Raw genomic sequence first — 23,213 nt, forward strand, 5'->3', positions numbered from 1 at the left:
CTCACCTCAGCCTCCCAAAGGCGCGGGATTACAGGCTGAGCCACCGAGCCCGGCCCTGCAGCAGTTCTTAAGAATATTCCTTTCAATGTGTCCATGTAGAAGCAGATTCAGATTAAGTACCAAACAGCTGAGAAGTGATGCCAGAAACAAACAGGCTCTGGGCTGCATAGCCAGTCCACAGTGGAATAGTGGCCACTGTTCTCATTTTTACCTTGTGGAGAAAGTAGCTAAGAATTGCATAAGATTATTTATGTGTAGCATTTTAATAGCCTTTTAGAATTGAGGACCAGAACTCTAAGATCTTAATTTTACATTCAAAATTTTTATGCAGCCTTTTCATATAAATTAAACTTGCATGTAGATATAGATATCTAATCATTTTTACTAAATTGTATTTACTATCCATTGATTAAAATGTAAGGAAGGATAACTCAGTTCTCCCAGTATGTAAATCATTTAGTAGTAAGCAAACATACTTACTGTAATAGAGTAAGGGTTTCAGAAGGGTTTGATTTTTCTTCTTTTGCTTTGACATACTTATCAGTATTTCAGATCACCAAAAGAAGCTCATAAGTGAAAGACTGGGTTTTTTTTTTCTTTTTTTGAGCCATTTGACGTATCCAGTTGTCTTTCTTCCTATGTATTATACTTGAATTTCTTCTTTTCGACTTTGTGCAGTTTTAGTTTTCCCAATCTGAAACGAACTAATTTCAAAGATTTAGTCAGAACTCTTAATATTAAGTAGTACCTATTGGAAATGTGAAATAAAATAGTCTTAATTAAAACAATCAGGCCAGGCGCGGTGACTCAGGCCTGTAATCACAGCATTTTGGGAGGCCGAGGTGAGAGGATTGCCTGAGCCCACAGGTTTGAGACCCCCTGGATAACTTGGTGAGACCTCATCTGTACAGTAAAGAAAAAAATTAGCTGGGCATGGTAGCGCATGTCTGTAGTTCCAGCTACTTGGAAGGCTGAGGCGGAAGGATTGCTGGAGCCCAGCAGGTCGAGTCTGCGGTGGCTGTGAGCATGCCACTGCACTCCAGCCTGGGTGACAGAGTGAGACTCCAACTCAAGAAAAAAATTTTTTTTTTAAATTGGGCACTGATATATGCTGTATCTTTTTTTCTTTTTTAATTTTTTTTTTTTTTAAATAGACAAGATGTCTTGCTATATTCCCTGGCTGGTCTCAAACTCCTGGGCTCAAATGAATCTTCTGCCTCAGTGTCCCAAGTAGCTGGGATTATAGGCATGAGCTATTGGGCCCGGCAACATTCTTTAGGTAGAATAGTTGAATGAAAATTTTATCCACAGAATTATGAAGTTTTTGATGCTCACATGTTAGTTTGTTTTTAAAAATTCCAGGTTTAGATAGTGGCTATTTCAAAGAGCTTTTTTTCAAACTTTAGCTTTTTTTTTTTTTTTCTTTGAGCCAGGGTCTCTCAGTCTCCCAGGAGTGTAGTGATGTGACCCTAGCTCAACACAGCCTTGTCCTCCTGGGTCCAAGCAGTCCTTCCACCTCAGCCTTCCAAGTAGCTGGGACTACAGGCTAATAATTAAAATCTTTTATAGATATGAGGTCTCGCCAGGCTGGTCTTGAAGTGCTGGTGGGCTCAAGCAGTTATCTTGCCTCAACCTCCCAAAGTGCTGGGATTACAGATGTAACCTACTATGCCTGACCATCTTCAGCTTCTTAACCTTTCTACTTTTCTACTTACTGCATAAATGAGAATTTTTAAAAATCTGCTACCTTGTACTTGAATGCCTCACTTTTAACTGGCTAAAGAAGTTGAAATTAGTCATGCTACCATTATGTAATTTTGATAACATCTGGCCATGCATTTCTTAACTGAAACAACCACTGGCTTGACAAGTGACTTAAGGAAGATAGAGTTAATATCAAATCTGTCCTTCCAAACTTATCTTGCAGGGATGGTAAGAGCAGAAAGATTGTAAGAGCAGAAAAGACAAAAAGTAGCCTTGGGTTAAGTTCATTATTTGAACTTTTGATGTTACAGTGATGTAAGAAGTGTAATACAACTACATTATTTTCTTGTTGGGAATAGATATAATAAAGGAAGGAGTAAAAAAATGGTACACTCCACATTTGCCATGATGCAATAACTTAAAGGAAATCTACAGACCACAAAGTTGTTATAACTAAAACATGTTAACTGAGCAATTTGACCATGTGTGTTTAAAGTTATGTTTTGTGTACTTCAGACTGTAGATTAACAGCCAGCCTTTATTGAATAGTATCATACAATTTGCTGGACATTGTTCTAGAGCAGGGAAGAAAGATAAAAAGTTATGTCCTTTCCTATCAAGGAGTTCACCAAACAAGGTGATAAATACTGACATTGTATTTATTGCGTAGCAGCTGAGAGTCAGACATACTTATTTTCAAATCCTGAATGTTGCTTCCTTAACTGTGATCTTGGCCAATTCCTTCATATCCTTGAACTCAGTTTCCTCATTTATGAAACTAGAAAGAATACCTAACTCATAGGGTTTAATGATGTAATTATAAAGCACTTTATACTGAGCAAGTGGTAGTTACTAATTGTCTTAGTTCATCTTGTGCTGCTATAGCAGTATACCTCAGACTGGGTCATTTATAAAGAACAGAAATTTTTTGGCTCATGGTTCTATTATAGTAGTGCTATGGTTTGAATGTGTTCTCCAAAAAGCATACGTTAAAAACTTAATCTCTAATGCAATAGTATAGAGAGGTGGGGCCTTGAGAAGTCTAAGACCAATGGCTGCATCTGTTGAGGGCCTTCTTGCTACGTCATAACGTGGCAGAAGGTATCACATGGTGAGAGAGAGCAAGAAATTAAGTTTACAACACCAGGTTCTTTTATAATTGGCATGACTCCATTCGTGAAGGTAAAGACCTCATGACCTAAACACCTCTCATTAGGTCCCACCTCCCAACACTGTTGCGTTAGGAATTAAGTTTTCAAGATATGCTTTTTGGAGAACACATTCAAACCATAGCACTACTGTAATAGAAGGATATGCCAGTCATTGTGAACCTTAAACCAGCTTGGGGAAGAGTTGGAGCCCTGTTCCAGAAGAAGTAATGCCTGATTTGAGACTTGGATGGTAAATTAGGGATTGAATTGAGGGCTGTGCATTCCAGGCAGTGGGAACATCTACAAAATGTATATTTTCTTCATGTTAATTTTATTTATGGCTATAGGGATAATACAAGGGGGACCCCAAAAAAACCCAGAATTTATTTATTAAAAATTATATATTCTTACATGTTTAAACTTCAGTCACCTTCAAAATATTCTCCATTTGGTACACTATAGCTGTCAGGATGTTTTCTCCACTGCACCAGTTTTTGAACTCATCAATTTCAATGCCTTTTAGTGCTTCTGTCATTTTCCACCTCTTCCATGTTTCCCTGGAGTGTTTTTTTCATTGGGGAAACAAAAAAAGTCACTCAGGGCAAGACTGGGTGAATCGGGAGAGTGGGGTATGGGGGTCATGCCATTTTCGTCAGAAATTGCTGAACACTCAGCGCAGTATGGGCAAGTGTGTTGTCATGGTGGAAGAACACCTGCTGGCCACAACCTGAGACATTTCTTTCTCAAATTGTGATGCAACCTTCTCCAAACTTCCAGATAAAAACTTTGGTGAACTGTTTGATCCAAGAAACAGTTTCTGTGTATATTACAAGGGATCTGTCTTTCAAAAAAAGATAATTTTGGTTTATTTGTGGACTCCCCCTTGTATATATAATTTTAATAACAGAATACTTTCAAAATTGACATAGGACTGTACATTTGTACTCAAAATAGCAACTTAGTGCTTCAAGTATGTTTCTTATTACAACTCAGAAATATAAGAGCTTAAATGGCATCTGAAGAATTTGAGACTAAAAACATTTCATAGACAAAGAACCCTTATTTATTCATTTATTTATTTATTTATTTTGACAAGCTCTTTGTTGCCTATGCTGAAGTTCAGTGGCCCAATCCTGGCTCACTGCAGTTCTCCTGGGCTCAAGCGATCCTCCCACCTCAGTCTCCTGAGTAGCTGGGACTGCAGGCGTGTGCTTGGCTAATTTTTTGTAGAGATAAAGTCTCACTGTGTTACCCTGGCTGGTCTTGAAGTCCTGGGCCTCCCAAAGAGCTGGAATTATAGATGTGAGTCACCATGTCCAGCTGACCAAGAAGTCTTTTTTCATGCTAAATTTAATGTGTTTGTGTTAGGGCTCACCAAGTTGCCCAGGCAGGTCTCGAACCCGCGGGCTCAGGCAATCCACTCACCTCGGCCTCCCAAGGCATGGAATTACAGACTGAGCCACCAAGCCCGGCCTCCCTTTTTTTTAGTGGCCATAAGTTTGAATAATATAGTATCAATGTAATCTTAAGTCTTGTGATTTGTATAACTTTTGCATAATGTATAATGTTTTAGGCCTTGTAAACTCCCTTTACTCTATGGCAGGCTTGCCCAACGCTTCTGCCTTGCCCTACTGATAAAAGCTATGAGATACCTCTGATACCTGGCACCAGTAAGTCTTTACTGAAAAATGTCACTATTGATAAATGCAGCTGAAACTCAAGTTCTGTACAATACTCTGCTGGTCTTGTGGCTAGTGTATAGGTACTAAAAACTGTAGACTTATAAAAGTGAAGTGTAAAAGCCTGGAGGGTGAGCAGAATCATCTTAGAATGACCTCGAGTCCAGCTCTGCTCCCTGGATTAAAACTCAGAAATAAACTTCTTTCTACCAATTCCCTGTATCCAGTTTACTGGTATCAAGGATGAGCAGCTGAGGCGTTACTTGAACCAAAATATAACCACCCCTTTTCCTTTTGCTTATTTTGGCTTCTTGTGTAGTTCAGAACTTTATTTATTTATTTTTTTGAATTGGAGTCCCACTCTGTCACCTAGGCTGAAGTGCAGTGTCATGCTCACTGCCACCCAGCATTGACCTGCTGGGCTCAAGCAACCCTTCATCTTCAGCCTTCCAAGTAGCCAGAACTACAGGCGCGTGCTACCACACCTGGATAATTTTTTTGGTTTATTGTAGAGACTAGATCTCACCCTGTTGCCCAGGTTGGTCTCGATCCTGCAGGCTCAGGCAATCCCCTTGCCTCAGCCTCCCAAAGTACTGGGATTACAGGCTTGAGCCACCGCACCCGGCCTAGTTCAGGACTTTAAAGGGCAGAATAGATACTCAGGAAACCACAGCCACATAGCAACTGTAATGTACCAACAGTTGAAAATAAATTCAGCTTTTACTGGGTAGAGTTAACAACTTACATTATTTTTCTTTCCCATGCTGGCTTTTAGCCAGCAGAATCATCTACTGCCTTGATCATCTAGAGATGGGAGCCATTTCTTAAGTGCCTCCAACCATGAGCTGGGCTGTCAACGAGAGATTATTGCCAAACCTCATCTGCTAATAGGAGGATTTCAGACAGGCAGTGGATTCTGTTTTAGAACAGCTCAATCTTCTCTGTTTTAAGATATATGGACCTGAGATGCCACATCTGTCCAGACAGGAAAGCACATTGTTTTTAGTTTACCTTCTCTTTAAAGGAAAGCCAGAGAATATGCTAAGTCCTGTTTATTGCCCACCTACTCATTACTGTCATCCATATTTTTTTGTGTTGTCATTATGTTTCTCTGTGTTGTCATCAGTCTTTCCCTCATAGTACCAGAGTACTAGTGTTCAACTGCCTTGGTGAGTGAACAAGAGATCTTATCTTGGTCTCTGAACTATTCTTCCATATGTAGAGTCCATCCTAGAAAATCCCTAACTCTTGGGGGATTTAACATCCTAGAGAAAGCTGTTAGTGCCTTTCTGCAGTGAAAATAGTTGCCGTGGTTACTGGGCAAGGTACCTTCTTTTTCTCTTTGAACTAGGCAGTGAACTGCCTAAAAATGATCACTTTCCTGCAGTGCCTTTGAGCAGAAAGAATTCTCTTGGATTTAGGCCACAGGAATTGTTTATGTCCATATGATGTTTGACGAGCCCACGACTGGATAAAGCCCCTCAGAAGCCTTGTACTTTGAGTCCCCATAGGCTTCTGGCCACTGGCCATGTGATAGCCTGGGAGGGGTCCAGTTTTTTCCTTTGCTGATAGCTGCTAGTAAGTGGTTGAGGGTCTGATAGAAAGAGCAGTTGGTACAACAGAGACTTAGAAAACCCCCACCACATGCTTGGTGAGTCTTCTGGCTGTGATGCTGTAGTCATCTAAGGTGATGTAGTCAGAGCAAAAGAGATCAAGAATGACCTCGAGGTGACGATACATACTGTCGGGAGGAGGATGGTTTAATATACCTGTTGTTCTAGATCTTTGACTGCCAATAACCTGGTTATCGCTGACCACATTTGTTACGTACCATACTGTGAAGATAGCTTAAGTAAGGCTTATCATTAAAGCAGTGCTTTTGAAGATAATGCATAACTTTCCCCTTGAAAACTGTGATTTTTAAGTATTACCTGATCAATACTGCTTCTCAGTTATTTAAAAATGAGTTTTTTATGGGCTCATATCTGACCGATAAAAACAATTTTAAATGTGAACTAAAATTGGAAAAATTCATTTGCCAATATTCCAGGGGTTGGTTGTGTAGTTGAGTATATCTTACTTTTTGTTAAACTGGTAATATATGTTTCTTATGGACAATTTTTGGTTTTTTTGAGTTAAAGTCTCACTCCATCGCCCAGGCTGGCGTGCAGTGGCATGCTCACGGCCACCCCATCATTGACCTGCTGGGCTCTGGCAATCCTTCCACCTAAGCCTTCCAAGAAGCCGGAACTATGGGCAGGCACTTCTGCACCCAGCTAGTTTTTTATTTATTGTAGAGACAAGGTCTCGCCAAGTTGCCCGGGCTGGTCTCGAACCTCCGGGCTCAGGCAATCCTCTCGCCTCGGCCTCCCAAAGTGCTGGGATTACAGGCTGAACCACCGAGCCCAGCCTCTTTTGGACAATTTTAAGAAAGAGGAAAGTGCATAAATAAACAACTGTACTCCTACATGTAGGACAGCACCGGGCACGTGACAGTCTCTCACATATTTGCTCAGTGAATGTAGAAACACATACTCTTAAAGTCAGTTGGGTCTATATGTCTAGGGTTTTTAAAATGTGTATTTGTTTTTTTTTTAAGAAAATATGGGTCAGAGTATGCAAATACAATGTCATTTTTTCTCTTTAAATTTAAAAAAGTGAATTTTGGGGAGACATTTTTTCTTGTTTGTTATTTGACATTTCATTAGTATTCTTTTATTTCTTTGTGATAGCTGGAAGATGTAAATTTGCCTGTGGCCTTTAACAAGAGAGCAACCTCACTTTAGGCATGTCTGGTAGATGAAGCTATATATAGTTTTATTAAGTAATGGCTGCTGTGGTTCCTCATTAAACATGCGACCGTAACTCCGTACGTACGCTTATTCATAAAAATCTCTGGAGTAGCTCTTCTAGCCTGACTGCCCACACCTGAGGTTAGGCCCTCCATCTAGCCCTGTCTGACTACATTTCTCGCCTCCTCTTCGTTACTGTCTGACTTCCATCAAACTCACCTGCTTACTCTCCTATTTTTTCTACATGAACCATCTGCTCCATCCAAGTGTTTTTCTCCTGATCCTGCATTTCCTATGAACCTGTTTATGTTAGTAAGGTACAGGATCTTGATAGGCAGAGTTTGTTTTTCTGGTGAAGACCTATGATTAACTTCTAAAACTTTTAAGTTAGTAGTTATAAAAATCTAACTGCTTCCCTCTGCACCCTCGTCCCCTCAAAGAGAGAGTAAGAAAGCAAGAAAGAAATCAGTTGGCATATGGTATGACAATTGTCCTCTCTGTGGCAATTAAAACTGTTCAAAACATAACTTACAGGTTAGTGCATTCTTCCTTGGTTCTTTGCATAACGTGGCTAATGTGGCAAGCTTGGTTTCTTCTCCTCTGAGAATTTTGATTATATTTCCTTCTTTTTTCATGAAACCCTTCAACTTTGTAATTGACACAGGCCTATGGTGGGGTGATCCACACTAATCATTTGACATAGTTAACCTGGGCCACTTTGATAAGTTACAGCTTTGACCCTGACTTAATCATATAAACTTGGCGTTCTGTGGATTGTTTATTTCTCTTCACAGTCAGGCTAGCAATGGAGCATCCATTGGCATTCTTTTTCTCTGCATATGAGGAAGCCACATAGTTTATATATATAAACATTTTTTTTTTAAAGGCATGACCTCTGTTTTTAAGGCCTTATTGCCTGCTTAGCTCTAGAAAAATAAAAATGTTGTGATGTGGACTGATGGGGTCAAAGACATGGCACAGTGGATAGATGCTGGATAGATGCTGTAAGATTGGAATTTAGATCCTGAACCCTCATGTATCTTACCCATCCTGGAACCTCAGGTTCTCCTTCTGTGAGGTGGGCAGGGGAGGTTGTGGGGAGGATCCGTTGAGTTTGTTTTCTCCTCTTTCCTTTGCTGTCTTAGTAGAGGTCTGTAAGGACGAGGGAAGTCAGCCTGGGACTTTCTGAAGGGAAGAAGACTCAAGCAAGACCTTAACAGCAGGCTAGGTCAAGTGGAGAAGGAAAGGGTACCCAGTGGGGCCAAGGCCTGGAACAAGTTCATAGAAAGCCTTGAAAGCATATGCAGAGAAAGGACTCCACAGAAGCAATGCATATGAAAGTGTGTGTTAGAAGAGAGAGAGTCTGGAATCTGAAAGATAGGGCAGAAGATTCTTTTTTTTTTTTTGAGTTGGAGTCTCACTCTGTCGCCCAGACTGGAGTGCAGTGGCCGCTCCCAGCCACCGCAGCCACGACCTGCTGGGCTCTGGCTATCCCTCCACCTCAGCCTTCCAAATAGCTGTAACTACAGGCGCGCGCTACCATGCCCGGCTAATTTTTTGATTTATTGTAGAGATGAGGTCTCTCCAAGTTGCCCAGGCAGGTCTTGAACCCATGGGCTCAGGCAATCCACTCACCTCGGCCTCCCAAAGTGCTGGGATCACAGGCTGAGCCACCGAGCCCGGCCAATTCTTAAAGCCGCATAACATGATGAGAGTATGAGTGAAGACAGGTGCTCAGGCAATGGTGGAGAAAGGGCAGATACAAGGAGCGTTTCTTTTTTTTTTTTTTTTGAGTTGGAGTCTCACTCTGTCGTCCAGGTGGAGTGCCGTGGCACACTCATGGCCACTCCAGCGTAGACCTGCTGGGCTCTGGCGATTCTTCTGTCTCAGTCTTCCAAGTAGCTGGAACTACAGGCACTCACTACCACATCCGGCTGATTTTTGATTTTTTGTAGAGATGAGGTCTCGCCAATTGCCTGGACTGGCCTCAAACCCGCAGTCTCAGGCAATTCACTTGCCTTGGCCTCCCAAAGTACTGGGATTACAGGCTGAGCCACTGAGCCTGGCCACAAGGAGCATTTTTAAGGAAAACTCATCAGAATTAGGGTAAGCCACTGCATCGGGTCCATTCATTTATTCTTAAAATATAATACTTAAATCAAAAATGTACTGCTGTAGTGTTCTGTTCTAGGTATTGGGGATTAACCACTAAATAAAACAGAAGTCCTTGCTCTTTTGAAACTTCTAGTGTTGATTATATTAAAAATTTAGTGTCGGCAATTTTGGGATCTTGAGATGTCATCATCTAACTCATGATTTTTTTATCTTATGATCTAAAATTCAGATAGGAAATGCCAGTGAAAGCACATCCATTATGTTCATGAAGTCAGTATACTGTATTTTCATGTTTCAGAACTGTAAAGTTAAGAATGAAACTGTTAAACTGAAAATGTTGTGTTTCACAGATCAAAGGAAGTGGTGCTATGCTAGAGTTAGTAATTTGCCTCATAGTTAATAAATTTTAAGAATCTCATGAAGTTTGGAACACCTAGGGAATTGTTGTTGAGTTGTGAAAGGATCCTTTTGTAGACTTTGGTTGGATTAAAATTAGGTTAATTTAGCAGCTAGGAGGAAGTAGTTAGGTTGAACAAGACTGTAATACTTGATGGCTTTTTTCAAGTGGTTTTTCTCAGCTTATTTCTGAAGTAGCGCTGTGATACTTTGGCATTCAATCTGGGTTTTCTTCAAATTTTTAAGGTGAGAAAATGTTTAGTACTAGATAATTCCTTGATGACAAATGTTGACATAAAAAATAAAGAAGTTTGAAGATTAAAATAATTTTCCATGCAATTTTGACAGCTTGAATTGAAAGAACATTAATTAAAATTATGGTGCATTAAAATGCTCATTTTGTTTGGAAAACTTTCCTCCCTTTCATTTAATCCACCTAGTTGTATTTCTTAGCATTTTTATGATAACCACAATTAATCAGCTGTAACAATAGAGTATAATGTTTATTCATAATTTTTTTTTTTTTTGAGTCAATGTCTCACTCTGTCGCTCAGGCTGGAGGGCAGTGGCACATTCATGGCCACCACAGCCTCGACCTGCTGGGCTTAGGCAATTCTTCCGCCTCAACCTCCAAGTAGCTGGAGCTATAGGCATGTGCCACCAAACCTGGCTAATTTTTCTTGATTTATTTGTAGAGATGAGGTCTCACCAAGTTGCCCAGGCTGGTCTCAAACCTGTAGGCTCAGGCAGTCCTCTCACCTTGGCCTTCCAAAGTGCTGGGATGATAGGTGTGAGCCACTGCATCTGGCCACTATTCATAATTCTTTTTCTTTTTTTTGAGTCAGAGTCTTACTCTGTCACCCAGGCTGGAGTGAGTGGCACGCTCACAGCCACCACAGCCTTGGCCTGCTGAGCTCAGGCAATCTTTCTACCTCAGCCTTCCAAGTAGCAGGAATTATAGGCGCATGCTACCACACCCGGCTAATTTTTTGATTTATTGTGGAGGCAAGGTCTCACCAAGTTGTCCAGGCTGATCTCAGAGTTGCTCAGGCAGTTCTCTCGCCTCAGCTCCCAAAGTGCTGGTATTACAGGTTTGAGCCACTGCGCCCAGCTTATCCATCATTCTTAAGGAAAGAAATAACAGAGTTTGGACCTAATAGGACTGATATGTTTTCATGCACTAAAGGAATATTTAAAGTATTCTTAAGAAATGATTAAAACTCTGAGCTGCTTCAAATATATTACCTCAGCTTAAAAATTTGATTTTCTTCTTGAGAATGATTTGATGATTTTTCATTTTCCCTCAGGTAAAAGTGCAGTTTTAAAGTGTCTCCTGGATATTCACAGAATTTTTCAGGAAAATGACCCGGCATACATTCTAAATGATCTCTACATCTCAGACTACTGTGTGTGGATTCAAAAAGTCAAGTAAGTTTTTAGTAACTTATGAATTTTTAGATGCTCACATTTCTGAAATACTTAGGAGTAAGAAAATGAAATAACCTGGTAAATAAATTGTAATGCCGGGGAAACCCATATAACTACCAAACACTTAAAAAAAGTAACTGGATTAATGCTGGGAGCTTGATGAAGTTGCTTAGGAAAATAGGTGTAGATGGTAGAAAATTAATTTTATTAGGAAAAATATGGTATTGGTACAACCTGGAAATTAGGTATTAAAGCAGACAGTTGAGTATTTATTGCCTTGCTATTGACTGTCCAGTAATGACATCTCAAGACTGGGTATCTGAACTTGTATCAATATTAACAGTGGGATGTGAGAGTATGTGTGTAAACATCATAGGATGCAAACCTAATCAAATCAAATCAAATCCAACTGAGAGCTGTGCATTCATTGGCTAACCACTGGCCTATACAAGAGGAGACACAAAACACCCTGGAATTTATTTATTAAAAAACTGTGTGTTTATTCTTACATGTTTCAACTTTAGTCACCTTCAAAACACTCTCCGTTTGATGCACTACACCTATCGAGATGCTTTTTCACTGCTCAAAACAGTTTTTGGACTTGTCAATTTTGATGCCTTTTAAGTGCTTCTGCTGTTTTTTGTTTCACCTCTTCCACACTAGCAAAACGTTTCCCTTTGAGGACTTTTTTCATCCAGGGAAATGGAAAAAAAGTCGCCTGGGGCAAGATCTGGTGAATAGGGATGATGGGGCATGGGAGTCATGCTGTTTTTGGACAAAAACTGAACACCCAGTGAGGTGTGAGCAGGTGCACTTGTAAGTCATCCATCATGAAAAGGGCAAACACATTAAAAGAATAAAAAAAAAATCACCAAAGCCAAATGCAATCACTCACAATGACTTTAGCTTGTACACTGATGCTGGTGGATTCCTAGAACACTTACCTAGAGGGGGAAACCTGTGCTACAAGGGGCCCGCCCCCAAAAAAAATTCCAATTTTTTTTGGTTCCCCCTTGTCTATTTAATATATAAGAAATACAACCTTCAGAACCTCATAGCATGATTCTTGATAACACATGTGTTGAAAAGTTCCAACATTTCGTATGTAAAATTTTCAAAAAGCATTTACCATTGCCTGAATCAAGGAAACATAGTAGATGAGTTGTTAAACTTAAAATGCAGTGAATTTGTATTTTATGAAGAAGTTCTATAGATCTGACTCTTATCAGACATGGCTAGATTATCCATTTCAGTAACAAGAGGCTATTAATTAAAAAAACATAAAGAGAGCTTTTGATTGGGATGATTCCTAGGTGATGTAGAAAATGCTGGCACAATATCAATCATGACTTAGAAGAAAAATAATTATGCTATTTTTCCTGCTATTATGATTGGTAAATAAATGCTTTAGTGTGGATTTTAATGCCTGTTTTGAATGAGCTATTATATAGAATTTATTTTTTATTTCTGTCCATGGGGAAGCAATTATTACAGAGTGAAATATGGAAAAAAAAAAAAACTTGAGTCTGTACCTGTCGTAGGGAAAATGCTTAGGGATTGCTCAAGATAATGCCTAATAACATACAGCAGGTGGTGTCAGCATTTGTGTTAGAAATCTAGATTTTGCCAGATGGAAAATTGAATCTATAACCCCTTAGGTCATAATGGCATGTCATCACTTCATTTGATCCTCCTGCTAATTGAGCTTATCAAATACCCTGCTGCCATTTCCTGTTGTTACTTTCATATTCATAATAAAATTAAATTGAATTAGTCTATCTGTGTGGGTTTTGTCTTTTCTTTCCTTGTTTTTAAGGGTGAGGATTTTATAAACATGTAATGAGTATTGAAACTTATGCCAGGATCGAATTTCCATGAGTGCTGGCTTCTCTATTTGTGACATTCCTTATTAAATAGAGAGAAGATTGTTTTTCATTAAAGAAGAAGGGTATAGGCCCTCAAGTTCATGTGGAGATTATGAGATCTCTTAATTTTTTTTCTCTTGGTTTTAAGTTGTGGGAAATGAAGCAAAATTCATAGGTTCTTAGTAGTTGTTGTGATAACAGTAAATTGGTTGTTTTTTTTTTTGAGTTGGAGTCTCACTCTGTCACCCAGACTGGAGTGCAGTGGCATGCTCCCGGCCACCGCAGCCTTGACCTGCTGGGCTCCGGCGATCCTTCCGCCTCAGCCTACCAAGTAGCTGGAACTGCAGGCACGCACTATCACACCCGGCTAATTTTTGATTTATTGTAGAGATGAGGTCTCGCCAAGTTGCCCAGGCGGGTCTCAAACCCACGGGCTCAGGCAGTCCACTCACCTCAGCCTCCCAAAGCACGGGATTACAGGCTGAGCCACCGAGCCCGTCTAATAAATTTTTTTTTTTTTAAAAAGGAATAATGTATTAAGGTATGAGGTAGAAGAGAGAAACCAACAGGAACTCTTTCAATTACTTTGTAGAAGTTATTTTTGAACTTTATGAATTTGTGCATAACTTTCCTTTTCCTAAATAGTCTGTGTTGTTTTCACTTTGTATGTTAAATTTGACTATAGCTCAGCCATTTTTCTCCTCCTTTGAAATAAGACATTTGTTTATCTAGTTTTTATTAAAATCTCTAGTTTCATTCTTAATTTTACAAGCACGGTGTGATTGAGCTTTCTAATATTATCTTTACTGTGAATTTTCTTGGCTCTAAATTAATTTCACTGCAGTATATATCCATGATTTTCATAACTAATTTTTTCTTCATCTTTTGCCTTCTGGTTTATTTCTTCTCCATATAGTTTATCAGTGAAATCTAGCACCTTCTTTTTATGTTTTAATATAGTTGTGTATTTCCCTTATTCTGTATTTGATATTTTTTTATTATAATAGTAAAAACTATGTCAAATTTTATTTGAAGTACCAGATAAGTGCTGAATCCTGACTGGTACAAAGAATAGCATTCCATTTTTACAATTAGAAGTTTACTTTGAAGTCCAGGTGTGGTGACTCATGGCTGTAGTTTCCAGCACATTGGAAGACTGAGGCGGAAGGTTTACTTGGCCCCAGGAGCTTGAGCCCAGGAGTTTGAGGCAACATAGTGAGACCTTGTCTCTACAGAAAATAAAAAAAATTAGCCAGGTGTGGATGCGTGCACCTGTAGTCCCAGCTTCTCACAAGGCTGAGGCAGAAGGATCGCCTGTGCCCAGGAGGTCAAGGCTATGATCACACCACTGTACTCCTGCCTGGACCACAAAATGAACACTCAACTCAAAATTTTTTTTATTTTGGCAGAAACTTACTGGATTGTAAGTAGCAAAGTCATTCTTAAAGTGAATTAATGAAGTTATAACAACAGCTAACATAAGTTTTGCTTTATACTGCTTTATTTTTCTTTTCTTTCTTTTTTTGAGTCGGTCTCACTCTGTCACCCAGGCTGGAGTACAGTGGCATTCTCACAGCTACTGCAGCCTTGACCTGCTGGGCTTAGGCGATCCTTCTACCTCAACCTTCCAAGTATTTGGAACTATAGGGGTGGGTCACCAGGCCCAGTTAACTTTTTGATTTATTGTGAAGATGAGGTCTCTCCAAGTTGCCCGGGCTAGTCTTGAAGCCCTGGACTTGGGTAGTCCTCTAGCCTTTCCTTCCCAAAGTGCTGGGATTACAGGCATGAGCCACCGTGCCTAGCCTTATAATAGGTTATTTTTCCTTATGATATCTGTGTCTTGTTGAGCATATTTGCAAAATCTTTAAAACTGAAGCACCCAGATTCTTATTCTGATTTACAGACTGTAAATTATTTTTCTGAGAGTACTTTCCACCAACCTTCACCCTAAGTTTCTTTGGAAGTTTTGAGTGTAGTGCCCACTACAGCAAATGTTCCCTGGTTGGCAGCATGAGAAAGTAATTTGTGTGAGGTCATATGGCTTTAAAGAGGTATGTCAGTGATAGTGTCAGTTCTTCTCTTCTAGATTTCATACTTTTCTAGATATGCTGCCTACACTACCAATTGTCTCCACCCATGGTATGTGGAAGAAAAACAGAGATAAAAAGCCCTTCTTCAGACAGCTTTTCCTATAGGAAAAGGAATTAATGGATCATTTCTCTTTCTGCCTCTAAAATGTTAAGGAATTTGTGAATTAACACCTATCTGGGCCTATCACAGTTTCTTGTGAGCACAGCATGTTTTACTTGAATTGAATGATACCTGTTCGAGCAGATTAAAGGGTGGTTTTTTTTTTGAGTCGGGGTCTTATTCTGTTGCCCAGGCTAGAGTGCAGTGGCATGATCACAGCTCACCACAGCTTCGACCTCCTGGGCTCAGGTGATCATTCTGCCTCAGCGTTCTGTGTAGCTTAGACTACAGGTGCGTGCCACCACACCTGGCTAATTTTCTGATCTTTTGTAGAGACAGGGTCTCACTATGTTGCCCAGTCTGGTCTCAAACTTCTGGGCTCAAACAGTCCTCCTGCCTTGCCTCCCAAAGTGATGGGATTACAGGCGTGAGCCACTGCACCTGGCCTAAAGGAACATGTTTCATTATTTTAAAAAATGGTTGGTTGGGCACAGTGGCTTATGCTTGTAATCCTAGTGTTTTGGGAGACCAATATGAGAGACTAGGAGTTTGAGACCAGTCTGTGCAACATAGTGAGAACCTGTCTCTGCAACAAATTATATGGGTATGGTGGCATATGCCTGTAGTCCTAGCTATTTTCGAGGCTAAGGTGAGAAGATGACTTGAGCCCTGGAGCTTGAGGCTGCAGTGAGCCATGATAGTACCACTGCACTCCAGCTTGGACAACAGTGAGACACTGTTTCTTTGAAAAAATAGAAAAAAGGAAGTAGTATTAAAAAATATGAATTGGTTCTTACGTATTTTTATTAATACTTCAGCTACATTCAATATAAGGTTTCCCCTGACTCTGCTGGTGGGCTGCCATCCTCAGTGGCAGTGATAGTTCTGACTTTTTGAAAGTTTAGCCGTTTACACCTTTTTATATAAGGTGGAATAGAAAAGAATGAACTGTAATACATTCCAGCTCTACTTCTCATTGGCCACATGACCTTAGTAAGTCACTTTGTCACTTCATCTAATTCAACCAGTATTGGTATTTTAATATTTCCTCTAGTCGTTTCCCAGTGCATTTTGAAACCAGTGGAAATAATACTGCATACATCATTCTGTAGCCTGTTTTATACTTATGACAGTGCCCTATAAATCATTTTCCTTTACAACATAATATCCATTACAGTGTATTTTTAAGTGACTCATTTATTCTTTATTATGAAAGGAGTATATGTGTACCCTAAAGAGAATTTGACATTAAGACTCTATGGTTTTAGTGCAGGGTACATTTTGAAATGGCAAGGGAGCAAGCAGGTATTCTTTTGTTTTTGCTACATGGAAAAATTTTGGTTTTTGGTAAAACTGAAATCTAAAATCCTGTCTTCAGTGCAAATGTGAACTTGCCATCAAGATGTGAAATCACACTTTTTGTCTCTAGTGTAGTTTTTTAAAGTAGTCAGTTTAGGGGAAAGAGAAAAAAGTCTTGAAATGCTAAACCTGTTTACATTGAACTGATAAAGTTAACTCTAATATTCTTGATATATTTATCTTTGTGCTGCTTTTTAGCATGCTTTTCCCTCGAAATAAAGTCTAATGCTGTGACCCTTTGGACACTAATGTGGAAGGTGCGTAGAGGGAAATAACTCTATCACTAAATAGTTAGCTTTCATTTGATAAATCCTGGACCTCAGTTTCCTCAATTGTAAGTGAACCTAAGCCATTTTAGCGTTGAAATCTGAAAATTTTAGAAAACCGAAGACCTTATTGTTACTTTAGACTGCTCAGTTGCTTTCTCTGCATATGTGCTTTTGTAGGGGAAAGGATTATGCTCCTCAGAACAGCAGAGATACATGCATCTCTTTTGGCTGTCTCTTGCTCTGGTTTATCTCCCCAGATGAGGGAGTGGGAGTGACTCATATGCAAGGTACAACACCAGCACTGAATAGAAAAGATGGAGTAATATATGGTTTCCACCAGTAATTCTTGAGCCTCTACTGTGTGCCAGGTGCTGACATAGGTGCTGGGGATACTCTGGTGAACAGGAGAGATACACCATCTTAAAGCTGGTCTGCTAGAGGGAAACACAGACGTATGCAGAATATTATGTTGTACCTGACAGTGGGCAAGTTTGGGTGCTGTGGAATCAGCTAAGAGGATACAAGGCTATAGAAGAAAGCTCCAGAGTGAGAGCTTAAGCCGAGAGCCAAAAGATCAATAAACACTGGTCAGATGCAGGCGGGATGGTAGGGATGAGAAGTAACCCCTTTGAAGAGCTTGGGAGCTCAGGATGGATAGATCATAATACAGGAAGGGGGAGGAGAGTAATGAGGCTAGAGAGGTTCATGTAGAGCCTTGGCCCCTAAAGATACTTGGTCTTTGTCCTGGAAGCCTGTGGAGTATCTGAAGAGTTTAAGCTATGGAGTGCCTGTGAAGTGATGAGATTGACATTCTGGGAAGTCGCATCCATCGGGTTACACTGTGGAGAATGATTTGGGGTGGGGCAGAGCTCAGAGCTGGAAACTGAAAGGCTGGTTAAGAAGCATGGTAATCCAGGGAAAATACAATCATAACCTGGTCAGGGGAGTGAGATTGGAGAAGGAGGCTAGTGGTTAGATTTGAGAGGTAGGAGACACAGACTTAATAATTGATTGGACATGGTGCGGGAGGGAGAAGGGGAGGTATCAAAGGTGAGATGCAAGTCTTGACTTGGCTGGTTAACTGGTCCATTGAAGGTGCACTTGCCAGGATTAAATAATATTGGAGAGAGTGTAGACAAGGAGGGAAGATGAGGATTGAATTTTGGAAATGTTGATTTGAGGCCTCTAAGGGATATTCTTAAAGAGGTGACCAGGAACATTTGGAACACAGCTGGGAAAGATGCATAAAGAGTCTGGACAAAGAAAGGAAATGAGTTAAATAGCAAAACGTAGTAAAAAAAAAATGCTCTCTAGTTACATAGTACTGTGTTACCCATATGAATATAATAATCAGGAGTGGACACATTCCAAGATGGGAAAATAACATGCAGAGGCATAGACAAGGAAAACATGTATGCAATGTGGTGAACAGATTTCCTGGTTCTAGCTTTAGTATTGTTGGAAGGATGAAAATGGACTAGAGGCTTTTTTTGTTTGGATCATAGTTTCTCTTTAATTTTTTTTTAAAGACGAGATCTCACTGTGTTGCCCAGGCTGGTCTTGAACTCCTGGGCTCAAGGAGTCTTCTTGTTCCAGCCTCCCAAATTGTTGGGATTACAGGTGTGAGCCACCACACTCAGCCTGTAGTTTCCCTTTATTGTTGAATAAGGGGTCTACCATTAGCCTGGGAGTTAAAAAAAATCCTATCTCTCTAGTCTGTATGCTGGAGACTGTCAGTATTCTTTTTTTGTTGTTGAAATCTTACTCTGTTGCCCAGGCTGGAGGCCTGTGACACACTCACGGCCATCCCAGCATTGACCTGCTGAGCTCTGGCGATCCTTCCGCCTCAGCCTCCCAAGTAGCCAGAACTACAGTTGCACGCTACCATGCCTGGCTAATTTTTGATTTATTGTAGAGTCAAGGTCTCACCAAGTTGCCCGGGCTGGTCCTGAACCTGCGGGCTCAGGCAGTCTACTTGCCTTGGGCTCCAAAGTGCTGGGATTACAAGCTGAGCCACTGAGCCTGGCCTACTGTCAGTATTCTTAAGTAACTCTTTTTTTTTTTTTAAGAAATAGGGTCTTACTATGTTGCTCGGCCTGGCTTCAAACTTCTGGGCCCAAGCGATCCTCCAACTTCAGCCTTCCAAAGTGCTGGGACTTAGGCACACCTGGACCTGGACTAATTCTTGTTACATAAGAGAAACTCACTCACACTTTCACAGTAAAATGAAAGACTTTATAAGATGACTGTAGGCTGTCTTCTGGAACCCAGGTCCTGGGAATACAGATGGGCCCCAGGAGCTCAAGTTATGAGAAAGCAAAGCAGTTGGCTTGCTCTCTAGCTTGTGGTCTGTCATGAGTCTTCTTTCCGCAAATCACTGCTACTCTTCTCTCTAGGTGCCCATGGAGGAGGATGGTTCTCCACAGCTCTGGGTTGACATCTTTACTTTCAGTAGAAATGGAGTAGAGTCCCTCGTTTATAATTCCAGGGGAGGGAGAATGTGATTGAACCAGCAAGGCTAAGTGTCTTTTCCTGACCCAGTTGCCTTGGCCACCGTGGGATGACAGGGGAACCCCTGAAGTATACATACATACATGGCCCAGGGTCTACTTTGTCAGTTGTTAGTGACATTTCTCAGGAAAGAGGGGTTGGGGGTATAGCCACCTTATAAAGACATTGCTGTAACTTTACAATACCATTTTAAACCATAGCTGAGGGAGAACTGTGCCACCTGCCAGCACCCTTGTCACTAATATTTATAATAAATCTACAGTATTGAAGGTGATTTCAGGGATCTGTTGAATTCAGGCGTGCAAAGTGATAATCAGACACTCTAGATGGTTTTACTTTTGTATGGCAAGTTACTTCTCTGACAGACAGTAAAATGTTGTGTTACGTTAGCTGCTAATAATTAGCATTCAAGAAACAATTGTGTGTAATTTCGAGCAAGTTAAACCTCACTTGGATTGAAATCATTCCTGGTAAGGTGCTTATTCTGGCATGTCAAGTTGCTCTTTAGTTTTACTGTTTATTTTTAATTAAACCCACAAATTCATCCTGGATGGAAGTGGGTTTTATCTCCATGAGAAAAGATTAGTACGTGCGAGTATCCAATCACTTGAATCCATTCAGTGTGGTTTCATATAGAAAGGATTTACTTAAATGGTTCTTTACCTCATCACCAGTAGTTCAGTGGTGCCCACTGGGGACTGTTGCTCTTCATTAGGCTTCCCTTACAAGAAATGTGCCAATAAATCATCAGATTACAAATGTTCCTACAGATTTACGACTGAAGTAACCTTTTGTAAAGATATGAATGGTCCATGTAACTAAGTGTATTGAAAAAACTAACAGAATCATACAGTTTAATGTTAAAGTTCTGTAGGAGTTTGGGGTTTTTTAATGTGTAACTTCTATTCTACTTTGTGTTTTCATTAGATAAACTTTTTATTTTAGATTTACATCAAGATTGCAAAGATAGTACAGAGAAGGCTGGGCATGGTGGCTTACCCCTGTAATCCCAACACTTTCAGAGGCCGAGGCAGGAGAATCCTCTGAGCCCAGGAGGTCAAGGCTGCGATGAGCTGTGATCTTGCCACTGTACTCTAACTTAGGTGGCAGAGTGAGACCCTGACTCAAAAAAAAGATAGTACGGAGAGTTCCCATATACCCCACACCCAGTTTTCCTTATTAACATCTTATATTGGAATGGTGTGTTTGTCACAATGACAATTTTGATACATTATTGTTAACTAAAGTTTATTTAGATTTTCTTAGTTTTTACCTAATGCCTTTGTTCTGTTCCAAGAGACCGCATTTTGCTTTGTTTTTACTAAGAACTGGAATTCAGTTTCTCAATTTCTTGTACATTTTGTTTATCCAAGAACTTAAATGCTCTTGTATGGTAGTGAAATATTACTGAGATGATCAGATACCTGAGTAGCTTAATATTTATGAACATTTTAATCATCATGAATCCAGACCTGGAAAAAAATAGGTTTGACATATTTGAGAATTTTTAGTAATGTAAAAACATAATTCATATTTCATTTTTACTTATACATGTACCATGGGCATCATGATTATGCTATATTGATAAAAATAGAGAAAGTTTATAAAGATAAATTAGGCAAGACTATATTTTTGTATTAATTTTCTTAAGGAAGAGGAGGTTCAAGGAGAAAGGTAGAGAGGGGTACTTATTAAAAAAAGATAACCATTTTCAGAATAGGCATGGAAAGTACTATGCCTTTATTGGAGGAGTGCCATGTATGTCAACCCCATTTTAGAACTGTGGCTGTGTTAGATTTGCCTCTGCTGTTTCTTGTTTTAGTCAATGACACTTGGCTCCAGATTTCTCAGGTTCTTAGTTTTGGCTTTCTGGAGCTATGACTTTGTACCGAATGAGCAAAATTGGTATTTTCCTTCACTTCCTTGTTCTTGTGTATTTTTGTACCTCAAAGTTCTTTGGAGGAGACCCACAGACTCAAGTGACTTCAGGTAGTGATTGATTTAGTTAGGTTTTGTAAACCAGTATTCTCCATTTCACGTGGAATTTTCACTGTGCTTGAATTGTCTTAACGTCTTATTCAGCGAAGAGGCTTACCATGATTAATGTGGCATATGTGTGATTATCGTACTTAGAAAAGCACTCTGTTAAAGGAGAGCTTTGTCAAGAGTGTCCTTTGAATGGAGTCACAAGAAAGCTTTTTTTAAAAAACTGACAACTTCAAGTACAATTTCCTTTTTCTTGTGTCTATTATGATTGAAACCCAATCCTTGTTATAACATAGTTATCTCAACTGAAGCCAGCAGGGAGTTGCTTCCTTAATGTGAGGGGTGTGAAGTCCCCTAAATAAACAGAGGATTAATTACATTCACAGCATGTTGTGAAGGTGATGAGATTGATTGTGATCATTTGACTTGTCCCATTTCCTGCTCTGACTACTTTCTTGAATAACTAGAAGTTGGGAAAATAATAAACATTTTGTTGGAGCATTTTGTTGGGCATGGAGTGCTGGAAAAGGACCTCCTTGAGGTATATTTCCAGATTTAAGTGAGCTGTATGAATTTATTTTAGATACTTTTTCCATTGATCATTCTTTTACTGTTCTCAATTTAAGCAGCTTTCAAGGAAATTGTCTTAATTTCCAGAAATACAGATATTAGCAGAGGGTTGAGGATTTGATAAATCGTATTTTAATGGATGGATATCAGCAAATTTCTGGTCCATTTTTATATATTTTCATTTAGCATGACCTTTTGGAAGGTTTAAATGTTAGTTGCTGTGTGTTTTTTATTTTTTGGGTTTTTTTTTGCATCAGAGATTTATCTTTTGTTAAACTTGAAGTGATAAGTTAGCGCTTTCATGAAGCAGATTGTGTTTTCTATTTCACTTTTACCTTATCTTCTTTTCCTAGGGGGTTTTATAATATCCTAAAACTGTGATTTACATTTATATATTTATTCTCCAAATTTTCTATTGCTGAGTGAGGTTCACTTACCTGAGGGAGTACTCAAAACAATTTTTGAGGAGTGTAAGAAGACTATTTTTTTTTTTTTCTTTTCTTTTTTTTTTTTTTTTTTTTTTTGAGTTGGAGTCTCACTCTGTCGCCCAGACTGGAGTGCAGGGGCCGCTCCCGGCCACGGCAGCCTCGACCTGCTGGGCTCTGGCGATCCTTCCGCCTCAGCCTTCCAAGTAGCTGGAACTATAGGCGCGTGCTACCACGCCCGGCTAATTTTTGATTTATTGTAGAGATGAGGTCTTGCCAGGTTGCCCAGATGGGTCGCGAACCCGTGGGCTCAGGCAGTCTGTGTTTTAATAAGCCTTCCAGGTGACTCCATGCTCAAGTTTGAGAAGATGTGGGCTAGAGACCTCTGAGCTTATCGTTATTAGCTAAATCAATCTGGGTTTTTTTCTCAAGAACTTGTACTAGCGATCGATAAAGGGAAGAGGTGGGCAGTTGGTAGTGAAAACATATCTGGGCTCTCCAGGTAGGCAGTACCCAGGTGCAAGAGGCCATAGACGCCACAGACCGGCAGAACTCTGACTTATGTTAGCCATGAGGTCGAGATAAGATATTCAAAGTGGACTTCAGAGTTGACATCCAAGAGGCTAGAAGCAGCTGACCAGGAAAGCAGAGCAAGAGAGCTGTTGAGTGACCATGGTGGCCGAAGGTCGTGATGCGTGTTTCTCTCTCCTTTTCTCTCTCTCTCATCGCAATCTCACTCTGTTGCCCCGGCAGGAATGAGTGATATGATCAAG

The 23,213-nt window shown here is 40.0% G+C and overlaps 1 protein-coding gene across 2 annotated transcripts in view; it reads left to right on the forward strand.

The window, feature by feature from the left end:
• SHQ1 (SHQ1, H/ACA ribonucleoprotein assembly factor) overlaps positions 1-23,213 on the forward strand; it is a 109,852-nt gene that overhangs the window by 49,707 nt on the left and 36,932 nt on the right. For both annotated transcript variants that reach the window (XM_021717636.1, XM_008068215.2), the window contains one exon: positions 11,145-11,265. In XM_021717636.1, coding sequence (XP_021573311.1) covers positions 11,145-11,265 — 121 coding nt within the window. The remainder of the gene's footprint in view (positions 1-11,144; positions 11,266-23,213) is intronic.

The sequence above is a fragment of the Carlito syrichta genome, unplaced genomic scaffold, assembly GCF_000164805.1.
Source record: "Carlito syrichta isolate Samal-C Ts95f unplaced genomic scaffold, Tarsius_syrichta-2.0.1 Scaffold309895, whole genome shotgun sequence".
Classification (NCBI taxonomy): domain Eukaryota; kingdom Metazoa; phylum Chordata; class Mammalia; order Primates; family Tarsiidae; genus Carlito; species Carlito syrichta.